The sequence below is a fragment of the Amblyraja radiata genome, chromosome 28 (genome assembly GCF_010909765.2).
Source record: "Amblyraja radiata isolate CabotCenter1 chromosome 28, sAmbRad1.1.pri, whole genome shotgun sequence".
NCBI lineage: Eukaryota > Metazoa > Chordata > Chondrichthyes > Rajiformes > Rajidae > Amblyraja > Amblyraja radiata.
This window is the reverse complement of record NC_045983.1, coordinates 23757905-23777559: the sequence shown is the minus strand read 5'-3', so window position 1 is coordinate 23777559 and position 19655 is coordinate 23757905. Positions and strand designations below refer to the sequence as shown.

Here is a 19655-nt window from a genome sequence, read left to right as displayed (position 1 = left end):
TCATTGCCCCCTTTAATGAGGCCGACAACAGCTGTATCATCCGAAAACTTCTGCAAAAAGCAGCTGTTGGTGTTATATTGGAGATCCGCTGTGTAGATGGTAAACAGGAACGGAGCCAGCACAGTTCCTTGTGGAGCCCCTGTGCTGCTCAAGATGGTGCCCGAGACACTAAACGAGTCCAATTTGCCCGCATTTCGCCCATATCCCATTGAACAGTACAATACATGAACAGGGCCTTTGGCCCACAATATCTATGCCAAACATGATGCTAAACCCTACTGTTATCTGCCAGAGTGTAATACATTTCCTTCCATGTTCGCTTTTATCAGTCAGGGTATCGAGTATAGAAGTTGGAATATTACAGCTGTACAAAGCACTGGTGAGGCCACAGTTGGAGTATTGTGTTCAGTTTTGGTCACCCTGCCATAGGACAAATGTTAAGCTGTAAAGAGTGAAGAGAGGATTTATGAGGATGTTGCCACGACTTGAGGGCCTGAGCTACAGGGAGAGATTGGGCAGGCTAAGTGTATTCCTTGGAGCGTAGGACGAGAGGTGATTTTACAGATGTGTTGGAATAGATAGGGTAGATGCACAGAGTCTTTTACTCAGAGTACGGGAATCAAGAACCAAAGGATGCAGGTTTAAGATGACATGTGGAAAGATTTAATAGGATGAGAGACAGGTGGATATATCGAATGAGCTGCCGAAGGAGATAGTTGAGGCAAAAACTATAACAACATTTAAAAGACATTTGAACAGGTACATGGATAGGAAAGGTTTAGAGGGATATGGGCCAAACGCGGGCAGATAAGATTAGTGTAGATGGGTTCGTTGGCATGGGCAAGTTTGGTCAAAGGACCTATTTCCATGTTTTATGACTCTATATCAGTCCATTCGCTGCATATCCATATGCCTCCCCAAAAGTTTCTTAAACATCACTATTGTATTTGCCTCCACCACTATCCCTGGCAGCGCGTTCCAGTCACTCACCACTCTGTAAATAAAAACGTGCCCCGCTCTTCCCCTTAAAACTTTGTCCTCTCACTTTAAAGTTATGCCCCGTAGTATTTGAAATTTCTGGAAAACCTGTGAGAAAAGTTCAGACTGTCTACCCTATCTCTATGCCTTTCATAATTTTGTATACTTCTGTCAGGTCTCCTTGTACCCTCCAGAGTACCAGAGAAAACAATCCAAGTCAGTCCAACCTCTCCCTGTAGCGAAGGTAGACACAAAATGCTGAAGTAACTCAAGAAGACAGGCAGCATCTCTGGAGAGAAGGAATGTGTGATGTTTCGGATCACTGAGTCTGAAGACAGATCTCGACCCGAAACGTCACCCATTCCTTCTCTCCAGAGATGCTGCCTGCCCTGCTGAGTTACTCCAGCATTTTGTCTACCTTTGATTTAAACCAGCATCTGCAGTTCTTTCCACACACTCTCCCTGCAACGAATACCTCCTAATCCAAGCATCATTCTACACCCTTGCCAAAGCCTCCCCATCCTTTCTGTAATGTGGACGACCAGAACTGCACACAATACAGCGAATGTGGCCTAACCAAAGTATTTTAAAGCTGCACCATGACTTCATCCATTTAAACTCTTCCTATCCATGTACCTGATCAAATGTCTTTTTGACACTGTTATAGCACCTACCTCGACTACCTCTTCTGGCAGCTCATTCCATATACCCACCATCATCTGAGTGAAAACGTTGCTCCTCAGGTTTCTATTATGTCTTGCCCCTCTCGCCTTAAGTATATGACCGCTGATTCTCGATTCCCCAATCCAGGAAAACTTCAAGCATGTTAACATGGATTGGGGCCAGAAGCGCCTGAGACAATTACACAATCAGAATGGTTTCACTCAGAAATACGCACGACTTGCCTCAAGTGAAATCAATATTTAACTGCAGACTGCAGAGCTCAGTGTGATCTATTATGGCTGGAAACGTGATGATGACGCAATAAGATTTAGCAGTCATAACCTGTCCATGAAATTATCTGCTGATTCGCTGTCTTAACACACGCAGAAATAGGGACCTTTTTGAGCCCACGTAATCCATCACGTATCATTGCCTTGAGGGGTAGAGAAATTGGAAAAAGGAATGAGTAGACTGGATTCAAGTGATAAACTTGACTTCAAAGGTTTGATGAGAATATATAAACTCCCTAACGTTTTGGGAATACGTGGACCAGTTTGGCTGCTGTATTACTCAACCAGTGGGAAAGCCTGTCCCTTTTCTGAGGTTCTGAGTGGTGCTTGATTTTAATAATCCAGTAGTTCCTCCCGGTTTTGTGAGCGCTCAATAACAGTTAACTTTCTCAATCAAGGCACTTTGGTAAATACCGCAAGCCCGGGGCTACTGAACAAACGGCCCACCGTGAGTAGCATTCAACACAGTGCGGGGGAGGACCGTGCCTTTGTAGTGCCTCTAGACTCGGGGTCATAAAAGGTCAGCGAGGGGAGAGACGCCCGCCAGTTGATTATATTACTCTCGCCCAGGTTGTTGAAGTTGCCTCGCCATGTCACGCACAGCCGCTGTGTTTTGTAGTTAGAATCAAGCCATCTGTTCTGTACATTCAGCACTTTAATTTAGCAGTCTTGTCCTTGGCTTCTGAGTCCTCAATCATCATTCTCCAATTTTGCATTCGGGAGAAATGCCTCCCATTTGAGCTTGTAATAAGCAATTGACAAATGCTGCAGATAGCTCACTGAATAAAGCTCTTAATCCGATTTATCATTCCCAGCTTTGTCCTTTCCGTGAACACTTTCTTTAAAACTTAATCTCCCTTTTTTAATGATCCAGTCACCAACTTCTTCCAAACCAATGAACCATCCTAACCTGCCCAAGTTGAAGTCAAAGCTCATATTAATTCATACTATAATCATTATTTTCCATGGTTTCAAATCAGTCATATTTTTCCTAATATCTGCACTTCCAACCCAGTTCTTGATTAACTTTACAGGGAAATAAAATGCAGGAGTAACTCAGTGGGCCAGGCAGCATCTATGGAGAACATGCATAGGTGACATTTCGTGTTGGGACCCTTCTTCAGACTGGAGCTGTTACATAAAAACATTTAAGCAGGTGTCCTAATGTCCTATTGTGCACTTCCTTGACACTCAGTTCTTTCTTAATTAACATCTCCTACTCCCAGGTTAACCTTGTGCAGCCTCTTAATTTTGGCATACTTCCTCCATTGATCCCTATACCCACTCTCTTATCCTGATCAATTCATCCCAACCTCTCCCTCTCTGATGTCTATATCCGATAACCTTCTCCCAAATAATTTCCCATCTTGATCTTCTTGGTTTATTCTTGCCTTGCTTAAACAACCTGGTTTCTGATGGTGCCACCTGTCACCCTCCAAACTCTCCAGCCACAGTATCCTAAACCCCAACCCTAGCATCGACTCAAATGTAGATCCAGCTCCACTGTTCTTTCAGAATCAGCTCATGTTTCTTGTTAACTTCATTCCAACTCCTACTTCCTCTGCTCTCACTCCGCACTGGTGTCCCTCTTCATTCAAATCATCCGTCCGGAGTCACTCCCCGACAAACTTAATCCCGACTCTGGACACTTTATCCAATTTCCCTTTTTAACCAATACATAATAGGTGCAGGAGTAGGCCATTCGGCCCTTCGAGCCAGCACCGCCATTCAATGTGATCATGGCTGATCATCCCCAATCAGTACCCTGTTCCTGCCTTCTCCTTATATCCCCTGACTCCGCTATCTTTAAGAGCCCTATCTAGCTCTCTCTAGAAAGTATCCAGAGAACCAGCCTCCACCGTCCTCTAAGGCAGAGAATTCTACACTCACAACTCTCTGTGAGAAAAAGTGTTTCCTCGTCTCTGTTCCACTCCTTAAAATCATTCTCTCTACAAACTCCTAACCTCTAATCTCCTCAACAAGGGCGGCACGGTGGCACAGTGGTAGAGTTGCTGCCTTACAGCACTAGCAGTGCTGGAGACCCAGGATTCGATCCTGACTACGAATGCTACCAGTGTAGAATTTGTATGTTCTCCCAGTGACCTGCATGGGTTTTCTCCGAGATCTTCAGTTTCCTCCCACACTCCAAAGTTGTCCAGGTTTGTAGGTTAATTGGCTTTGTATGAATGTAAAATTGTCCCTCGTGTATGTAGGATAATGTTAATGTGTGGAGATCGCTGGTCAGTTTGGACTCGGTGGGCCGAAGGATTCAATGCCTCAACCCAACACTTCTTACCCCTAAACCCCAAGCCCAGTCTCCACTAAGATCACCATTCCCTAACTACAAAGCAAAAAGGTAGTGACAACCTGCTTAATCTGGCAGGCAGGATTCTTCAGGATCAATGATGTTTACTGCTCCTTCCCGACCGTTTAGGAGAATTGGATACAGGCCCAGATTTTGTCACCATTTCTAATTAATACGTGAAGAATTTTTTAATTTTTGCGAACATGTGTTGATGACGTAGACCTTTAGACGGTTCAACAGCCTGGGGTTGTTGCTTCACCGGTTTCAAGACACTGTGAAGGGAGAGTTTGTTCTGAACCTGCTGTCTGATGTTATTTATAACTGGAAGAACTTGTATTGTGTGGTATCTGGCCAACTACTTGTGAGCTGGCCTTTTGGAGGAAATTGTCACTCCAGTTAAGTGTACACCACATATTGGGGAAGAAGCAAGCATAGGCAGCTCTTCATTGCAAGGAAATATCAGCATCTGCTTAAATTACTGCTTCTGTATGTCCAGACCACTTGTGAACAACTTCTTGCATTTAGAACCTTTTAAAACACATACACCTCTTTGTGTTCAAACACATGACATGTAATTAAGTTACAGTGTGGTCTTGGAGTTATCATTCTATTCCGCATTAACTTACATCAGTTGTACAATGTGCAAAACGGACTTTGGAAACAGCGTCAGGGAGGACAGTTGGCAGAAATCACAATCTGGTGAAGATCTCCACAGGGAGTTTTTATTTTGTCCATTGTTGTCCGCTAACTGGTTTCCAGAAATGCACAGATGGCATTTATAAAGTCATGAGGTTTTTCAGCATGGACCCAATGACCAGCTTCAGGAACATGTTGAATAATAGAATTAGGAAACAGTCGCTTGATCTCAGGATAATCCTTGGGGCTTTGAAAAGAGTACAAAAGAATAATTAATAATTAATGGAGAAGCTAATGTTGGCATTGTTAATATACGTGCTTTATGTTCTACGTAGAGTACACCACCAGCGTTACTCTAAGGTGCAAGAAATGATGACTAAATGTTACCAGTTTAAGTCTTATTTTCTGCTGATACAGCATCCCAATTTTTGGTTCAGCTATGTTTAAGACTAAAGCAAATAGCAACTGATGAGACCATTTACCCCTCACAGTCTGCTTTGAGTCTGTCAGGTTAATTGATTCAACTTTTTCAAGTATACTTTACCATTTTATCCTCATGATTCCTTTACTGAATTAAAAAAAAAAAAAATCAGCTTTCACTATTTTCAAGAACTGAGAATTCACAGCTTTCTGGTGCAAACAATTTCAGATACTTCTTCCTTTGAAGGAAGAAAAATGTCCTCGTCTCAATCCTAAATGAATGTCCCCTTATTCAGAGAGTATATCCACTAGCCTTAGACCATTCCCTTAGGAGAAAATATCCTCTTATCACTAACCTGTAAAACCCTCTAGGAATTAGTCATCGAGTCACGGAATAATATAGCATGAAAACAGGCCCTTTGACCACCTATCCATACATACTGACAAAGTTGATATTCTGGGCTAGACCCATTTATCTGCATTTTGCACATATCCCTCTAAACTCTTCTTATCCATATATCTTACAATACATATATTCCAGATACCGACTACCCTCAGAGTGAAAACATTGCTCCCGAGGTCCCTCTTAAATCACTCCCCACTCAGCTTAAGCATATACCCTCTAGTATTAAATCTTTTACCCTGGGAAAATAAAACAGCGTGAACACATTATCCATGGCCAAGAGATTTTGCCCGCTTCAATAAAATCACCCTTCATCTTCGTGTGCTCCAAAGAGAAATATCCAGCCTCTCCCTATAACTCAAACCCACAAGTCAAGGTAACAACCTGGTTTATCTTTCCTGCACCCTTTCCAACTTATTGCATCCTTCCTATGGTTAGGTGACCAGAACTACACACAGTACTCCAAGTGTGGTCTCACCAACAAGTTGTACAGCTGCATAATTATGTGCCAACTTTTGTACTCAATTCCCTTCCTTGTCCATCTGACTTGCCACTTCCAGGGAACAATGCACCTGACTTCCCAGGCCTCTATGTTCCACAACACCTTCTAAGGCGCTAACATTTAATGTGCAAGTCCTGCCTGGTTTGACATGGCAAAGTAAAGCACCTCACGCTTGTTAGAGTTAAATGCCATTTGTCATTCCTTGGCCAACCTTTCCAGTATGTTTCAGTAAGATCACCTCTCCTTCTTCCAAAATCTAATCAATACCAACCTACCTGCTCAACCATTTCACGTAAAAAAATAACTCCAATCCCAGATTTACCCTTAGAAACCTGCTTTGAATTGCCATGATAAAATATTTTTCCTTAAATAAGGGAATGAACTGGAACCAGTTCTCATCATGTGGTCTCAATAGCACCTTGGACATCTCTAGGACTTTACCAGCTTTATATTCAGCCTCCGGGAAATATAAGCCAGCATTCCATACGTCTTGCTCATTATCTGCTGCTTATCTGGACATTAGATTTCTTTGTTTCATAACTGAGGACTCCAAATCCCTTGTGTTGCAGTTTTCTGCAGTCCATCTCCATTTAGATTAGGGACTGTTTTACATCTTGTGTGACAGCAAGGAGGACACACGACATTTAAGAGATTGGCTTCTCAGTTTCCAAAACAAATCTTGTAAGTGGTTAGCAGCTGCATTTAGACACAAGCAACTGCAGATGTTCGTCACCTTCCAGCCTTCAATTAGAAAGGAGACATACACATTTAAATGCATATCAATTACAGGTAAAATATATTTAATGATATAACTTATAACAAATAACAACGGTCGTTCAAGTTTACAGCCTGCATTTAAACTTGCTGGCCCTACTTCAATCACCTTAAAGATTCTTGGGGGGGAAAAACTGCTAGTCAACAAAATTAATCTACCATGCAAGAATATATATATGTGCATGTGTCAAATTTTAAAAAAAAATTACGATTTCATTGTTCTGTTTCAGGCAATTAGACTCTCTTGAAGATCTGCAAGTGCAAATTTTACTAATGCCCCTGTCCCACTTAGGAAATCTGAATAGAAACCTCTGGAGACTTTGCGCCCCACCCAAGGTTTCCGTGCAGTTCCCGGAGGTTGCAGGTGGTTGCCGGAGGTTGCAGGTAGTGGAAGCAGGTAGGGAGACTGACAAAAACCTCCGGGAACCGCACGGAAACCTTGGGTGGGGCGCAAAGTCAGTTTCAGGCTCTGGAACTCCCTCCCCCAACTGATCCGCAATTCTGTGTCCCTCACCATCTTCCAGTCCCGCCTCAAGACCCATCTCTTCACCTCTGCCTATCCTTAGCCCCACGTCCCCCTCCCTTTTCATCTGTGCATTAATTGCCTCATGTTGTGTTTTGTATTGAATTCTGTCTTTACTTTGTGTACTAGTCATGTCTCTACTATTTATTTTATTCCCCTTACATGTTTTTCCTCTACCTGCTAAATTTTTGTAAGGAGTCCTTGAGACTCTTGAAAGGCGCCCATAAATATAATTTATTATTATTATTAAAGTCTCCAGAGGTTTCCGTTCAGGTTTCCTAAGTGGGACAGGGGCATAAGTATCTCAGATTTCTGGGTGGTGATTCGTGAATTCCAGGTGGTGGATTTCTGTAATATGAATGGCTGTATTGCGGGCTCACCTGTACTCTCAAACGCTGCACATTCATTTACGAAGAATGTAAAGGTATACCCCACTGTTCATGTTTCAAACTGGATGGTTGGTTTAAAGATACCCTATGTATGGAAGATTCCCTGCTTCCTTTCTTCATGGCAAAGTGCATTGGGTAATGTTATACATTTACACAACCATACAAAACTTATTATTCTTACAGGCTTTATATCAATATCCTTAAAATTATCAATTTTCAGAGCCCAAGCAAGGGTATGCAAGTAGGACTTACATAACAAAGTATAGTCCACCGATTAACTTGGTCATTGACAAATTGTTAGACGATTCAAACTTCTTACCTAATGTATGGAGAGTTGGCGCCACCCAGGAAGATAGTCGGGGCAGTAAAAGGAGTGTTGAATTCTGGGAAGCCCAGGAGATGCTCCATATTGTTTGTTACAGCTTCTATATTAACTCTCCAAACATATCGGCCATTACGTTCCACCAGATTACTCAAGATAAACCACCGGGTGTGGGCATCCTATAAATGACAGAACGGTGATGATAAACGTGAGTAAACCAGTGATCTATCATTAGTTATAACTCTGATGACATTGAAAGGCACCAGAGCAACGTTAAAAAATTTTTTTTAACTGCGTAAGCATTGTTAGAATTGCTGCCTTACAGGTTCAGAGATGCAGGTTCAATTCTGACTACTGGTAGTTGTCTGTATGGAGTTTGTATGTTCTCCCCGTGACCTGTGTGGGTTTTCTCCGGTACCTCCAGTTTCCTCCTCACTCCAAAGGAGTAAAGGTCTGCAGGTTAATTGGCTTGGTATAATTGTAAATTGTCGCTCGTGTGTGTAAGATAGCTCTGGCGTGTGGGGATCGCTGGTCAGTGCGGACTCTGTGGGCCAAAGGGCTTGTTTCCGGTATGTATCTCTAAACTAAACTAATCTCCCAAAGCTTAATTTCTGACAGAATTTCTAGGATAAATTGCAGGCATCACAGGCATGAGGTGCATTTTTTATCTACCCTATTCTCCGGAAGCCAATAACTTTAATCAGAAGACGGTTACTCGCCTGGTGCGCGCTCTACAATACCCAGCCTTTCAGTCATTCTTTATGCACAAAACCTTGGGTAACACGAGTGAGCCAGGCAAATGAACCACAGTTAAGCCCAACTCAGATCGGACACCAGGTTTACAGATTCTTAAATAACCACCCAACTGTCACTTCCTGGAACAAGTGAGATGAACAGTCATTCAGGTGAGGTTGTGAACAATGTCAGTGAAATTGTACAGCAATCAGCATGTACCAAAAGAAGAGAAACTACTGTGGAGAAGAAAGGCCACATCCTGGGCATAGGGGCCACTGAAATGAAACAATAACCCACACCGATTCAGGCAAACAAGCTGTGCGGGAAACAGCCACAGGCATTATTTACAAGCAGGTGAGGCATAATAAGGGTGATACAGCGGCGCATCTAGTAAAGCCACACTCTCACAGCTCCAGCAACCCGGCCTCAATCCTAACGTCTTGCGCTGCCTCAGTAAAATTCTCACGTTCTCGGTAGTCATGCGAGTTTCCCCCTAAAGCTCTAGTTTCTTACCTGATCCCAAAGATGCGCAGGATGGTAGGTTAACTGGCCACTGTAAATTGTCCCTGATATGTAGTTAAGTGGTATAATCTGGTGGGGGGGGGAGGTATAGAATTGGTGCCGATATGCAGAGAAAATTGGATCTGTGTTGGCATACTATAGATGCGTGCTCAATGGCTGGCGCAGGCTCAAAGTGCCGAAAGGCCCTTTTCCGTGGTGTACGACCATGTCACTATAATACTCATCAAGGTGTCCTTGAGACTCTTGAAAGGCGCTAATAAATAAAATTTATTATTATTATTAATCACTTGTAAGACACATTTAGTTAATCCAAAACCTACCAATGAGGTATGCTGGACAAGGGGAGGGAAGTGTCTATTTTGCCATGCTTGTGAAATGTTTTTCTGCTATTCCAACCTATCCTTTGGTCGCATTTAAATGTAGATTGTAGTAGTTAAATCTGAATGGAGTGTTTTACCTCAATGAATGGTCGAAGCTGTTGCTCAGCTCGGTTGCGTGCAGTGGACCTTGACCAGTCAGCGTCCACGGTTACTGCTTTCATGGCAGCAAAGTAATCTGGAAAAACTCTACTCGAGACGGACCGATTCGGACTGATGTCCACCACCACAAGCTTTTCCACCATTCCCGGCTGTATGGAGATAACAAACATTGTTACCGTTTGTGGTTTACACCCTTAAGATGACCCTTGCCTCCAACAGTGTGGTACAGTGACACAGTTGCTGCCTCAGAGCGCCAGAGATCCGGGTTCGATCCTGACCTTGGGTGGTGTCTATGAGGAATTTGCACCTTCTCCCTGTGACCATGTGGGTTTCCTCTCGGTGCTGCAGTTTCCTCCCACATCCCAAAGACGTGTGGGTTTGTAAGCTAATTGGTCTCTGTAAAATAGCCCATATGTGTGTGAGAAAGTGGGATAACATAGAACTTGTATAACTGGGTGATCGATGGTCGGCGTGGACTTAATGGGCTGAAGGGCCTACTTCCACGTTGTATCCCCTAAGCTACATTAAACAGGTTAGTGGGTAAATATAGTGACTGCGGTGTGCAGCGCTGTCCCAAATGAGTACAAAAAAACGATCCCATGGCGGAGTGCAGGTATGTGCATTTCACGGTAAACCAGCCCGCTAAATCAGACTTCATCTGGCAGCCACACCTTTCCCGATTATAAAGCTCAACTGATTTGTTCTTGTTGACCTCCAAATCCAAGTATCCAATAGAAACCAGCCCAGATCAGATAACTTGGCAGAATTTCTGTACAGTTCATTGTTGCATTGATCAGTCAGCCCACATTAAGTCATTGGAACAACTTGTACTCCCACTAACACACAAAATAAAACAGTAAACAGCTCATTGCTTGCATTCCCCACTCTCAACCAAACATACCCAGTGCAGTGCCATTGTCATTGCGGTCTTGCCACCCATGCTGTGTCCGATTAGAATACATTTAGGGAGCTCCAACTTGTGCAGGAGGTTTTGAAGATCACGACTCATTGCTTCATAAGTCATCACTGGACTGTGTCCACTATCACCATGGTTACGGCTATCCACTGTCACCACCTGGTTGGATAACAGAAAATGGTTAGGAGTTGCCGAGATGAAATTCTCTAGTCTTACTGCTTAAATCACAATTAAAAAAATTAAATCATTCTGAAAGACTGAAAGGTCTCAGTGCAAGATTTTTTTAGAACAAAAGATGGTTCATTTAATTTAGTTTAGTTTAGAGACACAGCACGGGAACAACCCTTCGGCCCACTGAGTCCGCACCAGCGATCCCCGCATACGAACACTATCCTAAATACCCTAGGGAAAATTTACATTGACGCCATGCCAATTAGCCTACAAACCTGTACCTCTTTGGAGTGTGGGAGGAAACGGGATCTTCCTGGAGAAAACCCACGCAGGTCACGGGGAGAACGAACAAACTCCGTACAGACAAGCACCTGGTTTCAGGATCGAACCTAGGTCTCTAGCGCTGCAAGGCAGCAACTTTACCGCTGCGCCACCGTGCTGCCCATTATAGTGGAAAAATTAATAATGTGAGAGTACTGAATTCAGAACTCACATTACTCACATAACTCACCGTCCTGCCTGTCCGCTGAACTAATCCTTTGGCTATCGAATAAAAATTTGATTTACTGCCAAGGAGTCCATGGAGGAAGACCAGGGGAGTGTCTGTGTTTCTGCCGTCCAGTAGATTATAGGAAAGGTCCAAGGGTCTACAATACACAGAACAATAAGTATACGGTTAACATGCAGAAAATCTGCAAGAAAATGGTTCTCAATATATTAATATGTATCAACAGAATAAAGCAGAAATACTGCATCTGCTGTTAGAGTTGCAGAAATAAAACCTTCTGTACAGGCCTGACAAATCCATACCAATAAACGGACCCCAGCACACTGGCAATCCTTTTTACAAACTAATAACTGCTCCTCAAATCTCTTAGTCAAATTAATCCTCCAAATTCATCTGGTCAACAATACAAGAATGTGCTAATCATAGGTCATTCAACCCTTCAGGTCCATGCCAGCATCCAGTGCAGTCAGTTGGATGGATATGGATTGTTTTCTCTGAAACATTGGAGGTTGAGGGAAGACGATAGAAGTATATAAAATTATGAGGCATAGATAGGGTAGACAGTCAGAATCTTTGCGTGGAAAGATCCAACACGAGAGGGCATAGCTATAAGGTGAAAAGGGCAAAGTTAAATGGGGCAAGTTTTTTTTTGTTGCAAGATGGGACTTGGAACACATTGCCAGGGGTTGTGGTGGAGGCAGATACGATAGTGCTGTTTAAGAGGCTTTTAGAAGCTCCCCAGATGACAAACACCAGACACCTGTACATATGAACAATCTCGCAAAAATATCATTAAACTCGAACCTGCCTTGGAATTAAAAGCCAGTTCACACATAACTACTCAATAGTAATCAGACTTCGTTATCTCTTAAGAACATTTCACTAACGCCAGTTTCACCACGCAAGGCCACTTAAGAGAGTTCCTTTGGATACTGACATCACTTTCACTGATGCTTGTGCAAGGATTCTCTATCACACAACGTAATATCCACTGATACTTCAAGCCCATGAAAACAGCCGTTGGACGGGAGACCTCCCAAAACTGTGTGATTATAATCATAAGATCATGTGATAAAAGTAGAATTAGGCCAATCGGCCCAACAAGTCTACTCCGCCATTCAATCATGGCTGATCTACCTCTCCCTCCTAACCCCATTCTCCTGCCTTCTCCCCATAACCGTTGACATCCGTGCAAATCATGAAATTTATCTATCTCTGCCTTAAAATTTCCACTGACTTTGCCTCCACAGCCTCCTATAGCAAAGAATTCCAGATTCTCCACCCTCTGACTAAAGAAATTCCTTCTCTTCTTCCTAAAATAATCTAATTCTGAGGCTATGACCTCTAGTCCTACTCTCCCACGAGTGGAAACATCCTCTCCACATCTACTCTATTCCTTTCACTATTCTATATATTTCAATGAGGTCCGCCTGATTCTTCTAAACTCCAGCGAATATAGGCCCAAATGCCCTCAAACGCTCATCATATGTTACTCATTCCTGGGTTCATTCTTGTAAACCTCATCTGGACTCTCTCCAGAACCAGCACATCCTTCTTCAGATATGGTGCCCAAAATCAGACAGGGAATGAGAATAAGCATTCACATCATAGAGTGATAGTGTGCAAACAGGCCCTTCAGCCCAACACGTCTCGGCTACACTAGTCCTGCCTGCGCTTGGTCCAAACCCCTCCAAACCTGTCCTATCCTCATCTACTGCATCCGCTGCTCTAGATGTCAGCTGATTTACATCGGTGAGACTAAGCGGAGGTTGGGCGATCGTTTCGCTGAACACCTCCGCTCAGTCCGCAATAACCAACCTGACCTCCCGGTGGCTCAGCACTTCAACTCCCCCTCCCATTCCCAATCCGACCTCTCTGTCCTGGGTCTCCTCCATTGCCAGAGTGAGCAACAGCGCAAATTGGAGGAACAGCACCTCATATTCCGTCTGGGGACCTTGCGTCCGGATGGCATTAACATTGAATTCTCCCAATTTTGCTAGTCCTTGCTGTCTCCTCCCCTTCCTCAACCCTCTAGCTGTCTCCTCCCACCCTCCCATCCGCCCGCCCTCGGGCTCCTCCTCCTCCCCTTTTCCTTCCTTCTTCCCCCCACCCCCCCATCAGTCTGAAGAAGGGTTTCGGCCCGAAACGTCGCCTATTTCCTTCGCTCCATAGATGCTGCTGCACCCGCTGAGTTTCTCCAGCAATTTTGTGTACACCCTATCCATATACCTGTCTGTTTCATAAACAATGGGATAGTCCCACGTTAATGGGATGGCACAGTGGCACAAATGATAGAGCAACTGCTCAGATTTAATCCTGACCTTAGGTGCTGCTTGTGTGGAGTTTGCACGTTCTCCCTGTGGCTTTCCTCTGGATGCTCCCGATTTCCTCCCTCATCCCGAACACATGTGTAGTTTGTGGGTCAATTGGCCTCTGTAAATTGCCCCTAGTATGTGGGGCGTGGATATGAAAGTGGGATGATAACACAGAACTATTGTGAACGGGTGATCAACGGTTGGTGTGGACGGTGGACATGTTTATACCAGATCATTGTGGTCCATTGTTGGCTCCACCTTTCTTTGATCATCGTTGCTGTCTTTGGTCTGTACATCTTTCACTAATTTGTTCTATCTATGTACCTTTTGCATACCTCTCAGTTCCCCTCTCCCCTGGCCCTCAGCCTGGAGGGGGGTCTCGACCCGAAACGTCGCCTATTCTCTTTCTCCAGAGATGCTGCCCAAAGATTATAGCTCCTCTACAATCTTTGATGCTGCCTGACCCGCTGAGTTACTCCAGCGTTGGGATGCCACTTCAAAGGTGGGCCCACAACTGCCTGCAGACAGACAGACAGACACCCGCTCCAGCCCATCGCGGCCTAGTTGTGAGGCGCATTGACCGAGATCCCTCCCCGCCTCTCCCACCTGCCCTGCCCCCCGCCGGCCACCCACCTGCCCTCGGCTGCCCCACTGTCCTCCCGCCGCCCCAGCGCCCAGGCCCAGGCCCAGCGGCCGCCCCTCAGCAGCAGCAGCCGGCGCGTCGGCGGCATCATCATCTCCTCCTCCTCCTCCTCCTCCTGCCGGCGCCGTCTGATGACTCCACTGCCCAACTGTCTCTCACATCTGAAGCTCCCGCTAGGGTGAGTTCTCCAATCGCAAGTTATTCTACTCCCCAAGACAGACACAAAAAAGCTGGAGTAACTCAGCGGGACAGGCAGCATTTCTGGAGCGAAGGAATGTGTGACGAGACCATTCTTCAGGCTGTCCATCTTAGGTTTGACCCAGCACCTGCAGTTCCTTCCTACACATTATACCCTCCAAGCCTCCTCTATCTCCCTCCCACCCGGCTGCGCACACATTTCCCCCATCATCCGTCCCCCCATTTCCCTATTACCATTAATTATTACCATTACCATTACCCTATTCCCCCCATACCATCTCGCCCCCTTCCACCTTTGTACCCCCTCTCCCCTCTCCTCTCCCCCTCCACGAATTAACACTTCACTCCCATTCTCTCATCTGATACTTTTTTACCTCCTTTTCACCTCTAACCCATGTCACGTACTTCACTCATCTTTAAACCCTTCCTATCCATAATGTCTAAGATGGATACAAAATGCTGGAGTTACTCAATGGGTCAGGCAACTTCTCTGGAGAAAAGGAATAGGTAATGTTTTGAGTCGAGACCCTTCTTCAAACTGGTGACTTGAAAATGCCACCTATTCCTTGTCTCCAGAGATGCTGCCTGACCTGCTGAGTTACTCCAGCATTTTGTGTCTATCTTCATTGTAAACCAGCATCTGCGGTTCGTTCTTACACATGTATATGTCTAAATGTCTTTTAAAAGTCCTAACAGTATCCATTTAACAAATTCCACCCTGCCCATATGTCTTCTTTTAGAAAACAATGATGCCTACATGGGGCATTGAATATAAGTGACAGCTTAAAATAATTTTGGTTAGGCCACATTGGATGTATTGCACACATTTCTGGTCACTGAGAATTGAGTATAAAAGACAGGAAGTCGAGTCAAACTTACAAAATTCTTAAGGGGTTGGACAGGCTAGATGCAGGAAGATTATTCCCGATGTTGGGGAAGTCCAGAACAAGGGGTCGCAGTTTAAGGATAAGAGGGAAGTCTTTTAGGACCAAGATGAGAAAATCATTTTTTACACAGAGAGTGGTGAATCTGTGGAATTCTCTGCCACAGAAGGTAGTTGAGGCCAGTTCATGGACTATATTTAAGAGGGAGTTAGATGTGGCCCTTGTGGCTAAAGGGATCAGGGGGTATGGAGAGAAGGCAGGTACAGGATACTGAGTTGGATGATCAGCCATGATCAGCGGTGCAGGCTCGAAGGACCGAATGGCCTACTCCTGCACCTATTTTCTATGTTTCTATGTAAGTCGCAGTTTTATAAAACTGAAGAAGAGTCTCGACCAGAAACGGAGTCTGAAGAAGGGTCTCGACCCGAAACGTCACCCATTCTTTCTCTCCAAAGGTGCTGTCTGTCCTGCTAAGTTCATCCAGCTTTTTGTCTCTATCTTCTTCATATAACTTTGGTTAAGCCATATTTGGAGTTCTGCGTACATTTCTGGTAGTCCCATTTCAGGAAGAACGTGGAGGCAGACGTGGGTGCAGAAGAGGTTTACATGAATGTTGTTTGGATGAAAGGGTATAAGCTATAAGGAAAGGTTGGACAGAATTGGATCATTTTCTCTGGAGCATTGGAGTTTTAGGGGAGACCTGATAGAAATATATTAAATTATGAGAGTTGGAACCTTTTTCCCCATTGTGGAAATGTGAAAAAGTAGAGGGCATACCAATAAGGTGAGAGGGTGAAAGTTTAAAGTAGATGTGCAGGGCAAGTTTTCTTTTTACACAGAGGGTGGTGAGTGCCTGGAACGTGCTTTTAGATAGGCACATGGAGGTGTAGGTAATGGAGGAATATGGATCACACACGCAGGCAAAGGAGATTAGTTTAACTTGGCATCATGTTTGGCATAGACATTGTGGGCTGAAGGACCTATTCCAGTGCTATACTATTCTATGGACATACTTGTTCACATGAATTAAAACCAGCATATGCTGGAAATACTCTGTGGGCCAAGCAGCATCTGTGGTGAGTAAATCTCAATGTATCAGGCTGCCAGCCTTTCATCCGAATCCGAATTTATCCCCATCAATACAGATCCTTTCATCACAACATACACAACCCATCCCCCTTGCCACCATCTCTCTCATCCTCCTTTGCTTGACTGAACTATAAAAAAGTCAACAACGTGAAATGTTGGCATTGTTTGTCTCTCCTTAGATGCTGTCAAACATTGAATGGTTTTCAGCAGTTGTTTTTGTTTCTTATTTCAGATATCTTACATCTTCTGCGTGTGGCTTTTGACATGAAAACAGATCCAATTGTTCAGAAATTCTGTGTAGGAAGGAACAGATGCTGGTTTAAACCAATCAGTATATCTCTCTACACCACTGCCTCTATCTCTCATTTCCCTTTCCCCTGACTCTCAGTCTGAAGAAGGGTCTCAACCCTAAACATCATCCATTCCTTCTCTCCTGAGATGCTGCCAGGCCCGCTGAGTTACTCCAGCATTTTGTGTTTATGTTCAGAAATCCTGATGGTTTGGCATCTGCTAATTCCTATGGTTTCTTTAACACACTCACTTTAATATACCAGGTGCCCAGTTCCAGTGCTCCCTTGAAATTCACTGGTTCCTGTGGTCCCTTCAAATGCAGCAGGTCCCGGATTCCGGTGCTCAATTTAAACTCACTTAGTTGTTCCTGTGCTCCTGAAGAAAAGTCCCGACCCAAACGTTACCTGTCCATGTCTCCAGGGATGGTGCCTGACCTGCTGAGTTACTCCAGCACTTTGTGTCTCCCTTTAAACCTATTGGGTACATGGAAGATTTATTATACCACTGACTAACATTTAAAGGGAAAGAGAATTATCAGTGTTTTAGAGTATTAGTTGTAATGCACGCAGTTCCCCAAAAATCTGCTGATCTGACAATCCTGGTTTAATAGTTTTACTGCATCTGCAGGTGCAGCCACTAGCTGGCAGCACTTTCAAGAAAATCATCATGTATGTAAAGTGTTTCAAAGGTACTGGCTGAATATCAAGTCAAGAGTGTTTTATTGTCATATGTCCCAGATAGTCAATGAAATTCTTACTTGCAGCAGCATAACAGAAACAGCAAATAGTTGGGAGAGAATGCTAGGAAGAATCTTATGCCACTAATGTATATTTTGCAGGATTTAGTGTTCATCCTGATTTGCACCTTGAGAATGTGGCGGTGAGCCACCTTCTTGATGGTACATTTCTTCTATTGATGTTATTCCCACAATGTTGTTGGTGAGGGATCTTATGAACAGAGAATGTTTAACGATAAGGGAATACAGATCTATTTTCCAAGAATGATTCCAGGAATGAGTAGGTTAACCTATGATGAGCGTTTGTCGGCACTGGGCCTGTACTCGCTGGAGTTTAGAACAATGATGGGGAGACCTCATTGAAACATACAGAATAGTGAAAGGCTTGGATAGAGTTGATGTGGAGAGGATATTTTCACATAGGAGAGTCTAGGACTAAAGGTCGTAGCCTCAGAATTAAAGGATGTTCTTTTGGTAAGGAGGAGAAATTTCTTCAGTCAAAGGGTGGTAAACCTGTGGAGTTCTTTGCCACAGAAGGCTGTGGAGGCCAAGTCTGTGCATATTTTTAAGGCAGAGATAGATAGATTCTTGATTAGTACAGGTGTCAGAGGTTATGGGGAGAAGGCAGGAGAATGGGGTTAGGAGGGAGTGATAGATCAGCCATGATTGAATGGCGGAGTAGACTTGATGGGCCGAATGGCCTAATTCTACTCCTATCCCTTATGACCTTATTTCCAAGCCGGGATTATGTGACACTGGAAGGAAATGTGCAGGTCATGATGTGCCTACGAGGTGGTGCCCTTGTTCCACCTGGTGGATAGACCACAGGTTTGGTTGGTCAGTAGCCAAAGAAGCAGAATGCCTTGTCCCAATGGTGTCAAGCTTGCACAGTGTTTATAGAGTTGCATGTTTCCAGGAAAGTGGAGACTTTCCCAAGAAGTCTTGACTTGTTTCTTGTACATGGTGGAAAAGCCTTTCGGGGGTCAAGGGGTGACGCGCTCTTGTAGCCATCTGGTCAACAATGATGTCCCTAGATGTAGATTGTGGGGGGTTTGGAATTGGTAATACCACTCAGTTTCTCACTTTCACAACATGTCAACATACAACATAAAAATAAAGGTTATTTCATTTTGCATGGTGTCAACAAATATTAAGAACGAGTTGCCAGGTACTCTTGCGTTCTCCCTGCTCTCTACATAGACACCCAGAGCTGTGCTTAATAAATGAACAGCCAAAAGGCACTTGCACATGGACCTAGTTCGAGACTGTTGGGTGGCCAGTGGCCTGCATGGGAAACATCACTGCATCAGCTAAACACTCAAGTTCCCAGCGGATGAGAAAGAGAAGTAACAATGCTGGAATTGTTCAGCAGACCAGATGCATCAAGGAGAAAATAAAGATTTGAATCAAATTGCCAGCATCTACTGTGCTTTACAATTGGAGGGGGGGAGGGGGGGGGGGGGGTTGTCAATAGTGCCTCCTGAGTAATTTGAAGTTGTAAATACAACACCTAAAGAAGTGAAGAATGGAGAACAAAGGGAAACTGTAAAGATCCCATCCAACAATAGAAGCAGGTTAGATTACCTCAAATCAAAATATCCCCATTCCCAGCAGTTTATTGAGTTCTCCCTGTTCTGTTTATAACATATCCATCCAGTTTTTAACGTGCACATTCAGAAGCATGTTTGTTATGACCTTAACGGCTTTACTTATTCCAATGTTTCCAAAACACAATCACTTTGCAGCTGATGTCGATGGAAATTTTGAGCTGGCATCATTTCTGGAAGGATACATTTTGCTGGAGCAGCCCTTTCTCAGTATAAAATACATCACAAAACTATGTATGACTGTAAAGCACTTTGGGAAATGAGATAATCTATTAAGGTGTGATTTAACTATGTTTTTCTTTCTTACTCTTTCACACAGTTGAACCAATAAAGGTACTTGAAACATTAACTCTGTT

General features: G+C 44.0%; 1 protein-coding gene across 5 annotated transcripts; it reads right to left on the bottom strand.

The window, feature by feature from the left end:
* Positions 1-4678: 4678 nt before the first annotated feature.
* On the bottom strand, positions 4679-14617 carry abhd11 (abhydrolase domain containing 11). Of its 5 annotated transcripts, none has more exons than XM_033046088.1 (6): positions 14485-14617; positions 11531-11675; positions 10843-11016; positions 9920-10090; positions 8203-8384; positions 4679-5119 (listed from the first exon to the last, which is right to left on the bottom strand). In XM_033046088.1, the coding sequence occupies exons 1-6, from the start codon at positions 14586-14588 to the stop codon at positions 4981-4983; spliced, it is 915 nt and encodes a 304-aa protein (XP_032901979.1). In that variant the 5' UTR covers positions 14589-14617; the 3' UTR covers positions 4679-4980. The 5 variants fall into 5 exon arrangements, with proteins under 5 accessions (XP_032901979.1, XP_032901980.1, XP_032901982.1 ...); XM_033046089.1 differs by having other exon boundaries at positions 11540-11675; positions 14485-14616; XM_033046091.1 differs by lacking the exon at positions 14485-14617 and adding an exon at positions 14187-14205 and having other exon boundaries at positions 11540-11675.
* Positions 14618-19655: the final 5038 nt, after the last annotated feature.

What these genes read in the sequence shown, in the direction of transcription:
- abhd11 (XM_033046088.1), bottom strand. Translation starts at nt 14,588, where the DNA reads ATGATGATGCCGCCGACGCGCCGGCTGCTGCTGCTGAGGGGCGGCCGC. An exon ending in CAGGCAGGACGGTGAGTTAT is followed by an intron (nt 11,017 to 11,530) that starts GTGAGTAATGTG and finishes TTATCCAACCAG; the next exon opens with GTGGTGACAGTGGATAGCCG. An exon ending in TGACAATGGCACTGCACTGG is followed by an intron (nt 10,091 to 10,842) that starts GTATGTTTGGTT and finishes ATCTCCATACAG; the next exon opens with CCGGGAATGGTGGAAAAGCT.